The sequence below is a fragment of the Quercus suber genome, unplaced genomic scaffold, assembly GCF_002906115.3.
Source record: "Quercus suber isolate HL8 unplaced genomic scaffold, Cork oak 2.0 scaffold_50, whole genome shotgun sequence".
In the NCBI taxonomy this organism is placed as follows: domain Eukaryota; kingdom Viridiplantae; phylum Streptophyta; class Magnoliopsida; order Fagales; family Fagaceae; genus Quercus; species Quercus suber.
The window spans coordinates 485,295-496,935 of NW_027069515.1; the positions used below are offsets into that span (position 1 = coordinate 485,295).

At 36.3% G+C, this 11,641-nt stretch overlaps 1 protein-coding gene across 1 annotated transcript; it reads left to right on the top strand.

Annotated features, from left to right (window-relative positions):
- The first annotated feature begins 3,442 nt into the window (after positions 1-3,442).
- On the top strand, positions 3,443-8,487 carry LOC111984625 (aluminum-activated malate transporter 4). Its single transcript, XM_024016244.2, is given in 8 exon segments — positions 3,443-3,613; positions 3,754-4,137; positions 4,248-4,385; positions 4,630-4,899; positions 5,006-5,142; positions 5,235-5,381; positions 7,478-7,907; positions 7,910-8,487. Coding segments are annotated over 7 exon segments (1,716 nt in total). The 5' UTR covers positions 3,443-3,613; positions 3,754-3,755; the 3' UTR covers positions 8,122-8,487.
- Positions 8,488-11,641: the final 3,154 nt, after the last annotated feature.

An 11,641-nucleotide genomic window follows, 5' to 3' on the forward strand; every position in this document is an offset into this window, starting at 1 on the left:
ACTAGCAAAAGTACAATAAAACAAATAACTTACTTCAACGAGTGATAAGCTCGTGTGCCAATGCTTCTTTTATAGGTTTAGGTCCAAGCCTCTAAGTTGCTAGACGACGAAGGTTCACCAAGAAATAAAAAGTCCTATCTACAAAGGAATGCGCTTGTTGGCCGCGGTCTAGGGAGACATTGTTTAGCGAGGATTGTCTTACAGCTAAAAAAGGAAAAAAGTTAGATAAGAATAATGGAATAAGCAAGACGAGTTATAAAAAGTAACATACCTTTTGGACATAGATGACCCATCTCATCGGTGTAAGGAGGGAAGGGGTCCCTGCCTACCTCAACAGGGTTCCTTGCCAAAACATCGAGATGAAGAAGAACTCCATCTTCCACCTTCTATCAGACGAGGGAAGGGACCTTATCAACCTACAGCTAGAACCCTTGGCTAAAAACTGATAGAAACCTAGGGATTGGCTTATTTTGGAGGGTTTATAGCAATATAGGAACTCATCCACAATAAGAGGACGATTCCCATCAAACACCTCGCTCCATAACACTTGCATGGATACTATAAGCCTCAATGCGTTGGGGTTAAGTTGGTTTGGACCTACAGCTAGCATACGAAGGATCTCCTTAGTAAAAGCGTTAAGAGGCAACCTAAGACCCCCTAACAGGTAAGCCTTATATATACCAACCCTTGAGTTTGGAGTACAGCACCATTCACCAAGAGCAGCTAGACGGGGATTAAGCTCGTCCGAAATTTGATATTTGCCCCTAAGTGAGCAAAGTCTTTTCTCCTCTATCTCCAAAGGAATACCTACAATGTAACAATATAAAATGTCCTCCACCTCACTAGGAGAAGGGATGGACAGTTAGGTACTAGTGGACGGACCTGCAAACGACCTAGATGCCGCCTTCTGCCTCAGCTCCTCTTAGAGAAACCTTTAAAGGAACCTTAGGAACCCTAGATGAGTATTGCTCGTCCGTAAAACCACTATCAGTACTACTACTACTATCACTACCACTATCGCCATTATTTCTCATCATGGTACTCGTCTATCTCCCTCTTGTCCCTATCACTAGATGAAGACACCACTATCTCAGCCATTTTGTAAAGAGTTCTAAAGAAAAACCTACAGAAGAGGAAAAGAGAGGATACCTGATTCTAAACAGAGATGACTAAGGACGGAAGAAGACTTCAAGACGATGCACAGGAAGATTGAGGTCAAAGGAGAAAATATGGGAAATGAGAAGGGGTAGGAGAAGTATTGCCCTATTTATAGGCAACATGATGGGACATTAAAACGATGCGAACTAGTTAAAGTGCACCATGTGGCAATTTTTTTGAAGAACAAAACTACGTGACTGGTAAGCCATTAGGATTACATCATGTGTCAACATCCTGAACGTCTGATTTTAGTTCGCCCTAACATGCCACTTGGAGAATCCTTCAGCCAATGAGAAATCACTACGTGTCAAGCCAATAGTAGCATGGACGACACAAGGACAAGGGGGCAGCTGATGGGGTCCAAATTAAGCTTAGTTCGTCCATGACCAAACCACGTCCAGAAGGTTTTGCAAGGAAGGAAACCCAACAGATGCATCACAAGCATGAATAGGATCCGTCCATAGGTAACAAGATCACCCATTTTCAGGTTAGTCGTTCATGACCCAAGGGCATGGACGATCAGACAACACTTGGTGAATTTGGAAAGAACTTTCAAAGAGTTCAATATAATCAGGCCACGATTTGCCATTCCAAGAACGTAGGGAGGATTCCTCGTAATCTGCTCCACTTTCTCCATTAACTCCACACATCCCCCATGATAATTGTGGATCCGAACAAGTAGACCCACTCCTAACTCTCTATAAAAGGATTAGGTCACATTCAACCAAGGTTAGTACCATTATTCATAAAATCAACATTCTTGTGTTCTAGAGAGAAAATTGACTTAAGCGTCGGAGGGTCCTAAGCCGGTTTACATCATTCACCCTTGACAATTTTTCTTTTTCTCTTCAAGTCATTAATTCATCACCATAGCCCGAAGCATTTTGCTTACTAAATTTTGTACATCATCAAGACATATTTAGGAAATAAGAAATTTTCAAATGGACACAAAATTAGACATATTTAGGAGTTTTTTTTTTTTTTTGAATAAATATTTTTGATGTATATTTTTATTTTATTCAAATTTATTAAAATACTTTTTTATCATATATTTATAGAAAATCAATTTAAATTTAACAATAAAGGTTGTTTTATGCTTTCACCCAAAAAAAAAAAAAAAAAAGATTAATAACATATGGCAACTTTTCTTCTTTTTGATACTTCCTAAGAGCATCTCTAGCAGTTTCGGTAAAGCCAAATTTGGACCACCAAATGACACTGTTGATCTCTCCAGCAGCTTCTCCATACGCACAGGTTCTCTAAATTATTTTTTGAAGTTGCTACAGTAATTCTCTTAATTTAGAGAACACTGTAGCAACTTCAAACCATTATTTTATCTTAAAAAAATATCCGACTGAATAAAAAAAAAATTCTTTCTCTTTCCTCCTCTCTTCTTTGTTCATCTGTGTCCCTCTCAAACGGTAACACAATCAACACAAACACAGTAACAGATCAAGAACACGAAAAAATAAAAATTTAATTAGAACAACAAATCTAAAATAAAAATAAAAACAACAAATCAAGAGCATGAAAGCCTATCTAAGCTCCATTGCAACAACAAAGTGAATCAGAACAAGATTAAAAAAAAAAAAAAAAAAGATAGGTGAAGGCCATGTCGGCTGTGCGTGCGTGCGTGTGGGGGTGTGTGTGTGTGTGTGTGTGTGAAGTGCGCTGAAGAGGAAAGAAAATAGAAGTAGAAATAGAAAAAGTGAAAAAAGAAAGAGCTAGAGAAAGAGAGAAAGAGAGATAGCTGAAGAAGAAGAAATGCTCCGGAATGAGCTAGAAGAAAAAGAAAAAGAAGGTGGATAGAGGAAAGGAGTGGGATACGTGGGTGGTGGAGAAAAAACCAAGAGAAAAAAAAAAGAAAAAAAAAAGAAAACAAGAAGAAACGTGTCCAGATGGGGTGGAGGGGAAAAATAATATAAAAAATAAAAAATTACAATAAAGAAATGCTATACAATATTTTCACAATAAATTTTAAGTAACGGATTGTTATTAGATAATATTGACGAGTAAAAAAATAATTTCAGTAGTGGGTTCAAATTAGAATTAGTAACAACTTTTCATATAAATTTTATTGTGAAAGTATTGCGTAAAATATTGTGAATATAACATTTTTCATTAAAAATATAGTTGTTAAAAAAAAATGATGATTAAAAAAGAATAAATAATGAATGAAGAAATAATATTTAAATGAGATAGAGAATATGGTAAAAAATCTGTTGAAAAGTGTATTTGAAAAAATGAATATGTAAAAATTAAATTTTACTGTTTATTCTCCAAACTTAAAAAATTTGGAGTAGTTGTGGGAGATGCTCTAAAAGGTTAGAGCTTTTTCCTCTATTTTTGCTATACCGTTTTAAGAACATCCATTTACTTCCAACTGGAAAGTAAAGTACATTGTCTTGTATCTTCCGATTCAACAGTTTCCTCGTATTCTAATTCACATCGAATGGTACGAACTTCAACTCCCACTCTCATATTTTTGTTGATGTTTTGCTTTATTGGATTATTATTAATTTTCTCTCTCTCCCTCTCCCTCTCTCTCTCTCTCTCTCTCTCTCACATTGTCAATTCCAATCTCCGACGATGCAGAAATGGCAGGTAAAATCGGGTCGTTTCGGCACAGTTTCGCAGAGAGGAGCAAAGAAAGGTTGCTATCGAGAAAGGGTTACTCCGACTTCGGCCTGAACAGCTCCGATGGCGGAGTAGGAGGCGGAGACGACGGAGTGAAATGGCGGTGGTTCCGCAAAATCTCAGATGGAATCACCAACTTATGGACCAGTCTTCAAGAAACTTCGGCCAAGTTATACGAGATGGGTCGGTCCGATCCAAGAAAGATCTTCTTCGCCATGAAAATGGGTCTTTCCTTGGCTCTCGTGTCCCTTGTCATCTTCTTGAAAGAGCCTCTCAAGGAAGTTAGTCAATACTCCATCTGGGCAATACTCACAGTCGTTGTCGTTTTCGAATTCAGCGTAGGTATTAAGCTTTTTCACAACTCATAATCTTTCTTTTTTGTGTTAATTGTCGTTTTACTTTTGTGTTTAGTGAAAAGGGTCCTTTTTTTTTTTTTTTTGGTTTTTTCGTAGGCGCAACACTTAACAAAGGGTTCAATCGTGCTCTGGGGACATTTTCTGCTGGAGGACTTGCTCTGGGTATTGCTGAATTATCTATGAGAGCTGGGGATTTTCAGGAAGTCATTATAATAATTAGTATTTTCATTGCAGGTCAGATTAATACACACACACACACTCTCTCTCTCTCTTTGTGATTGTTAATGTTTAGTTTATAATGAAACAAATTGTTTCTATCTTTTCTTAAACAGCTAAACTTTGGTCCAGTTCCTTAGATCATGTACATTAGGTTCCCAATCAAATTAAAACATATGGTTGCATTGGTCATATCTAGTTAATGAATGTAAGTTTTATCTGAATATTATTATTATTAATTTTCTTTGGGTGTTGTTTTTAGGATTTTGTGCGAGTTATGCGAAACTGCATCCAACGATGAAGTCTTATGAATATGGGTTCCGAGTATTCTTGTTGACATACTGTATTGTAATGGTCTCTGGGAGTAATTCATCGCAGTTTTTCGAAACTGCATTTTATCGGTTATTACTTATTGGAGTTGGTGCTGGTATATGTTTGGTTGTAAATATATGTATATACCCAATCTGGGCAGGGGAGGATCTGCACAAATTGGTGGTAAAGAATTTCAAGGGTGTTGCTTCTTCTTTGGAAGGTTAGGATCAAGTTTTTCTTGTGTTCCTTTTAGAGAGACACTCTTTTATATGTAAATGCTTGATTGCAATGACATATTTGGTTGATTTGCATCAAATTTCGTATAGGCTGTGTTAATGGATACTTGCAATGCATTGAATATGAGAGGATCCCTTCCAAAATTCTTACATACCAAGCCTCTGACGACCCACTGTATAGTGGCTACAGATCGGCTGTACAGTCTACGAGCCAAGAGGAATCTCTGGTATGCTCATGTCACAATTGTGCTAAGTCTACTCTTCAATAGATGTAGAAAAGGTAGGAATTATTGATTATTGCTTAATATTGATATCTCAGTTAGACTTCGCAATATGGGAACCACCTCATGGCCCTTATAAGAGTTTTAATTATCCTTGGAGAAACTATGTCAAAGTTAGTGGTGCACTGAGGCATTGTGCTTTCATGGTAATGGCAATGCATGGATGCATACTTTCAGAAATACAGGTGAATAGACCTTTCACTTTTGTCATCTTGTGGATATGTTTATTGCAGCTTTTTTTGGTTCTCATGCCTCTCAGCATGTTAAATTTTACCTGTACTCATTTACATATCATAAGTGGCATTTGGGATCTTTTAATAGTATACTGAACTTTTCTGTTTGAGTTCTTCTATGATCTATGTTTTTCTTGTTGAAAGTAACAATCAATGTTGTTAAGTTATTCCAATCTTTCTTTTTAGATTTATTTTCAATTGAAACAATAAATTTTGAGTTTGAACATAGTCTTGAATGGTTTACTTATCCTCAAATCCCTTTCTTTCTTTTTCTATATATATATATATATATATTTATTTATTTATTTTTGGGGGGTGGGGGGGGGGTTGGGGTAGGCGGTGGGTGTTAAGTAATCAGGCCGTTACTGTACCATTGGGTATTGCACTCCTTTTTCCTTTTGTGTTATTGTAGGATTTATAACAAAAAAAGAAAAAAAGGGTATGATTTGAACCATGGCATTGGCTCTGTGGCATTTACCACCAGGTCAGGACACCCATGAGTCATTCTTGTTGACATAACCAGGTTACTGCCTAAAATATCTGTCATGTGGACACCATTTCCTGAGTAGCTTATGAATTGCCTACTTCCTCATAATAGGTTCAACGACCTAGCTTTTAAGGAATTTATTGCTCGTTGGTTGTGATTTATTAGATTAGTTGGTGAGTGGTGGAAAGCAAGAGAGTAAAATAGCAAGCTGGAAAAATGAATAAGTGATGGTAGGTTGAACAATAAAACTTGGAGTGTGTGTGCATGGTATGGTCAAATTGATTTCTTTTTTTTTTTTTAATAAGTGGTATGGTCAAATTGATTTCTTTCTCTCACGTGTATCATTTAATTTCTTTAGCATAACTGTAAGAAAAATAACGATGCTCTAATTATTGTTACATCCATATTATAACTGCTAGTTATACTCTTCAAATCCTGATTAATCTTTCACTTGTAATATACACGGACAAAGTAGTCAACTAGTGAATGGTTCAAAGCTGACTACTGTGTCCATGTATATTAGAATTGAAAGATTAATCAGGATTAGAAGAGCATTATTAGTAGTTATGATGTGGATGTTGCTGATGCCTTTGCTGCTGTGAGCTTGAATAAGAGATTCTTTAGAGTCCTCATATACCTTTTGTTTTTCATGAGGTAGCTCTTTGAATATACATCTTTTTACTTATCCAAAAAAAAAAATTCTTGAGGCTTAGAAATTTGGGGTTGATCTATCCTTTGTGAAGTTGCAATCAAATTCAGTGGAACATCTTATCCTGCAAAAAATCCATGGTAGTCATTGAGGGCGATATTAGCATTTTGTTTGATCCATTTGTATATGGTTATGATTCTTAGTTCTGATAATAGGTTTCCTAAATCCATGGATAAAGGTGGAAAGGAATCTGGCCATACACTGGTTTAATGATTGAATAATGTTTTTTATGTTAAGGTCCGTTAAATTTAAAAAACATTGTTATATATGTAAAGTGGTTATATTTGACACTTCTCAAATTATATTTTAAGGTAAATATATTTAGTTTTTTGTCAGAACATTTGTAACAAAACTATAGTGCCTAGAGAACTGCGGAGCTGCATATTTGTAATTTATGTTGCCCCAAAAATATGAAATGCTCAAGGCATGCTGATTAACTCTTCATGAATGACCATTTGTAACTTACAAAACATATGCTTTGACCTTTCTATATATCCTTTAAAAAGATTACCCTAAGCTCCACATGTTTGCCAACAAGATAGGGAAAGATGATTATCAATTCTGCACCACAACAGTTCTGAAAGTCCAAATTTTTCTCTTTCCTCTTGACATTTTGGTAGCTATTCTGGGAATCAGCCTATCCATAAAAAAAAATAAAATTAAAAAAAAAAAATTTATGGTAAGGTTGCCTACCATGACCTTTCTCAATTCCTGCAAAAGTGGGAGCTTTGTGCATTGGGTACATTTTGGTAGCCATTGGTGCATAAATGCCCTTTAGGCTTGGAGAATATATAATATTTTCTCCTTAGCCATCCATATACATTATCAACTATTTTGAATTTGTATTTGTAGGCACCAGCAGAAAAGAGACAGGTATTTAGTAATGAGCTTCAGAGGGTTGGTACTGAAGGAGCTAAAGTGTTACGTGAGCTTGGAAGCAAAATAGAAAAGATGGAAAAATTAAGCACCGAAGACATACTACTTGAAGTGCATGAGGCAGCAGAACAGTTGCAAATGAAGATTGACCAAAAATCATACCTTCTGGTCAATTCACAGAGCTGGGAAGGTGTAAGGAAGGCTAAGGAATTGGAAGATCCTCAGACTTTCAATGATGTTAGAGACAATGAAAGCAAAGGACTGGTAATCAATTCCCTCAGTGAAATTCAGAATCCAAACATGAGTGTGGAACCCTCCTCCATGCCGCAATGGATATCCTCAGAAAGTGTACTTAAGAAACCAATATCATGGCCACGTCTCTCATTTACTGGGATTCCATACTTATTAATGAACAAGAATCAAAAGTATATGAAAGTGCCAGTTCCTTGTCTTTAGGAACATTTTCGTCACTTCTGATTGAGTTTGTTGCCAGGCTTCAAAATATTGTTGGTGCTTTTGAAGAGCTTTGTGATAAAGCAAATTTTAAGGAACCCGTGGATTCACCAGAGGCCAAAGAGGTGGTTGGGTTTTGGACCAGACTGTTTAGGTGCTTCCATTGAAATCTGGGTTAAGTTGGTTCAGCATCATATTTTTTTATTCAGTTCTTGGGAGTTCATCATTGGTCACTGCTTGGTTTACTTTGGCTTTTTAGGTTTATGTTAAAATTGGAATTGTATTTGGAAATGCATTAGGTTCTTCACCTAAATGGTTATTCTAGCCATTGAAGAGGGGCTGATCACCTCTCTTTGATTTTTTTATTTTATTTTTATCTAACCCCGAGGGAAGCCAAGCTGGGCAATCTCCAGTGATGGGGCTTTTGTGATCCTGAGATTATTTGTGGAAATGAAGCGAGAGTTTTAAGAGGAATAGGGATGTAAGCGATGTTGTTAAGATATCTATATATTTTATTGATTTATTTCTCTTCATTTTGATGTTAATAGAAGAGGGCTCAAATAACACACACAAATGGATTGCTTTGATGTTGTATTGTGCTTTTTGGCAACTAAAATTTTAAGTTTTTTACAATATTTAGCTGGGAATGTTGTCTGAAACTAGAGGTCAAGATTGCAAAAATTATCTCATGAATTTAGCATATGTAGCATCTTTTTCAAAGTATGTTGGTCTCACAATTTGTATGTGATTCTCATGTTGAGCATGCATTAGGGGGTGTAAAACCCCTGAAATTGCTATTTTACAATCACACAAGCCCAAATGATGCCCCAAATTGCTATTTTACAATTACACAAGCCCAAATGATGCTTTACGCGGATGGACGTTGCTAGAAGTTTTTAGCAATTATGAATGGTAAATTGGTACTTATCCCCATTATTGTAGCATGTCTATTTTTTTTTTTTTTAAATTCATTATTATTCTCTCTCTAGGTTTCAGTTTTGGAGGTGGGGTTGAACCGGTGGTGGGTCGTTTTTGGTATGGGTTGTGGGCTACTAGTGGTGGGTGTTTTGGTGATGTGTATTTTCAGTTAGGTTGAATTAGTGGCTGGGTATTCATCTCAATGGTTTTGGGTTGCTAGTGGTGGGTATTTCTAGTTGGGTTGGATCGGTGGTTGAGTATAAGTTTCGATGGTTGTGGGTAGTTGGTGGTGGGTGTTTTAGTCTTGGGTATTTTTGGTCGAGTTGAATTTGTGGTTGCGTACAAGTTTCGGTGGTTGAGGGTTTTTGTGGGTTGGTGGTGGTGGTGGTGGTGCAGCAGTGCTGAGGTGGTGGGTTTGGTGGCAGTGGTTGTTGGGATGGGATTTTGGTTGTAAAGGTGGTGGCTGCTTGTAGGAGGAAGAGAGAGAATAAATAAAGAAGAAAAAAATATTTAAATAAAGTAGTAAAAAAAATAGAGTTTGGGATATTTGGTGTATTGTAAAGTGAGATGATATCATTTCTATAATCAGACATCAATTACCCTTAAGTGATCTTCTATAATTATTTTTTATCCGTATTGGTTTACGGAATATTTTTAGGAGCTTTTTATGAGAAAAGGGAAAAAAAATAAAACATTTTCACAGTTTTTTTTTATATTTTTTTTAATGAAAATGTATTAAAAATTTTATAAAATAATTTATTAACAAATGTCTTAAGGATACTTATTAACCCGACTTTTTGTTTATTTATTTTACCATTTACAAGATCTTGTAGGTCATGTTAGAGCATTCACATTGGAAATACTACATGTCATACGTAAGCAAGATTTAGCATAAAGGCCCAAAAACCCCCACATCCGGAATTGTAAAACCCAAGTATTGCAAAAAAATTTGCAATATTACTACAGTGCAATTCTAAAGGTAGAATTGCAGTGTAGCAGTATTGTAAAAATATATATATATATATATATATATACTTTTTATTCTCTCCTACTTAGACACTTTTCTCTCTCTCTTTCATTTTCTTTACCTTCCTTCTCGGCGTGGTCTTGTTCTGTTCTCTCCTCTCCTCAAACCCAAAACCCTCGTGTGGTGGTGGTAACAACAGAGGTAGGCGTGGTCTTGGTCGGTGATTGATGGTGGCGGCGTGGCGGCATGGCGAGGTGGAGATTGGCATGGCGGCGTGGTTGAGGTGGAGATCGGTGAGGTGGGTTTGGGTGGGTTCTGATGGGGTTTTTTTGTGGTTGTTTGGGTTTGTGAAGATCGGTGTGTCTGGGTTTGTGGAGATCGGTGTGGAGATCGGGTGGGTCGTGACTGGGTTGGCTTGGATTCAGATTGGTTGGTTTGGGTTGATTTGGTGGTGGTGTGCTGATTAATGATGGTGGAGTTGTGGAGGTGGGGGGTTGCCGTGGGTGGTGAAGGGGTGGGTTTAGTAGTATGGGTCTAGGTTTGCTATCATGGGTGTGGGTTTGGGTTTGCTGTCATGGGTTTCTGTTTTTTTTTTTTTTTGGTGGTGTTGAACAGAAAGAATGAGAGATATATTATTTTATTGTGTAGAAATATTATTTTAATGAGTAGAATAGAAAATAAAAGTTGGGATGTTGGGAGTATTGTAAAATGGTATGGTATAAATGATAAAGTAGATTTTGAGATGGTAAAATAGAATAGTTTGTAGATTGCTAATGCGAATGCTCTTAGTATCAGTAGTTTAGTTAAAACATTTTTAATTGAGAGTTTCTCTTAGAAAAGAAAACATAATGAAAACAATAAATATTAATCCACAAGTTGGTATTAGCAACTAACAAATACTGCCTCTTTTAACGGCCAATAGGCAGTAGGGTAGGGAAGAAGAAAAAGTCAACAGCCATGTAAGAACCCTCACTTTGTGGGAATAGACTGATTTTTGTTGGTTTATTTTGTTAAAAAAGTAATTGGAAAAAAGTAAGAAGTATTTAAAAACAAGTTTGGATTTGGTAGGGATGGGGTGTAAAATATGTTTTACATTATCTAATATGAAATTGTTACATCATCCTTTTACTCAAAATTTAGTACATTTTGCCACACCTAATAATACCACATTAGTATTTTTCTTAAAACCAGAAATATGGTATTTATAGAGATGTTATAATATACTATCAAATGCATTTATGTTTTAGTAATATAATTATGTGACATGTTTTTATTGGAGGGTGTTCTAATAGAATTAAATCTCTTAAAAAGCAAGAGTTTTTTTTTTTTTTTTACCTACCTTTTTTCTCTATAGCTAAGTAAAGCTTTCTCTGTAATAACAAAGAAGCATCCTTAAACAGTAGAACTGCTGTTCCTTAGGTGAGTATTTTATTGTAACTCAGGTAACCTTTGTTACTTGGAGATTTTTTAGGGTATAGAGATGGACAACTTGGCAGAGAACTGGCAGAAACTATCTTTGAATGATAGAGAAGATGAGAACCTAGAACTCCCTAAATAGAACTCATCAAATGAGTTTACCCTGGCTGCAAAATTCCTCACAAAGAGGGCTTTGAGTGTTGAGGCAGTTATTATAACTTTTTGCCCTTTATGGCGGTCTGTGAAGGGTTTTGAGGTGAGAAGAGTAGGAGACCACGTTTTGCTATTTGTGTTCAACGATAAGCAAGAAGCAGAAAACATCCTAAGCAACGCACCATGGAGCTTCGATAAGTATCGTATGGTGCTACAATGTTACGATAGTGCCT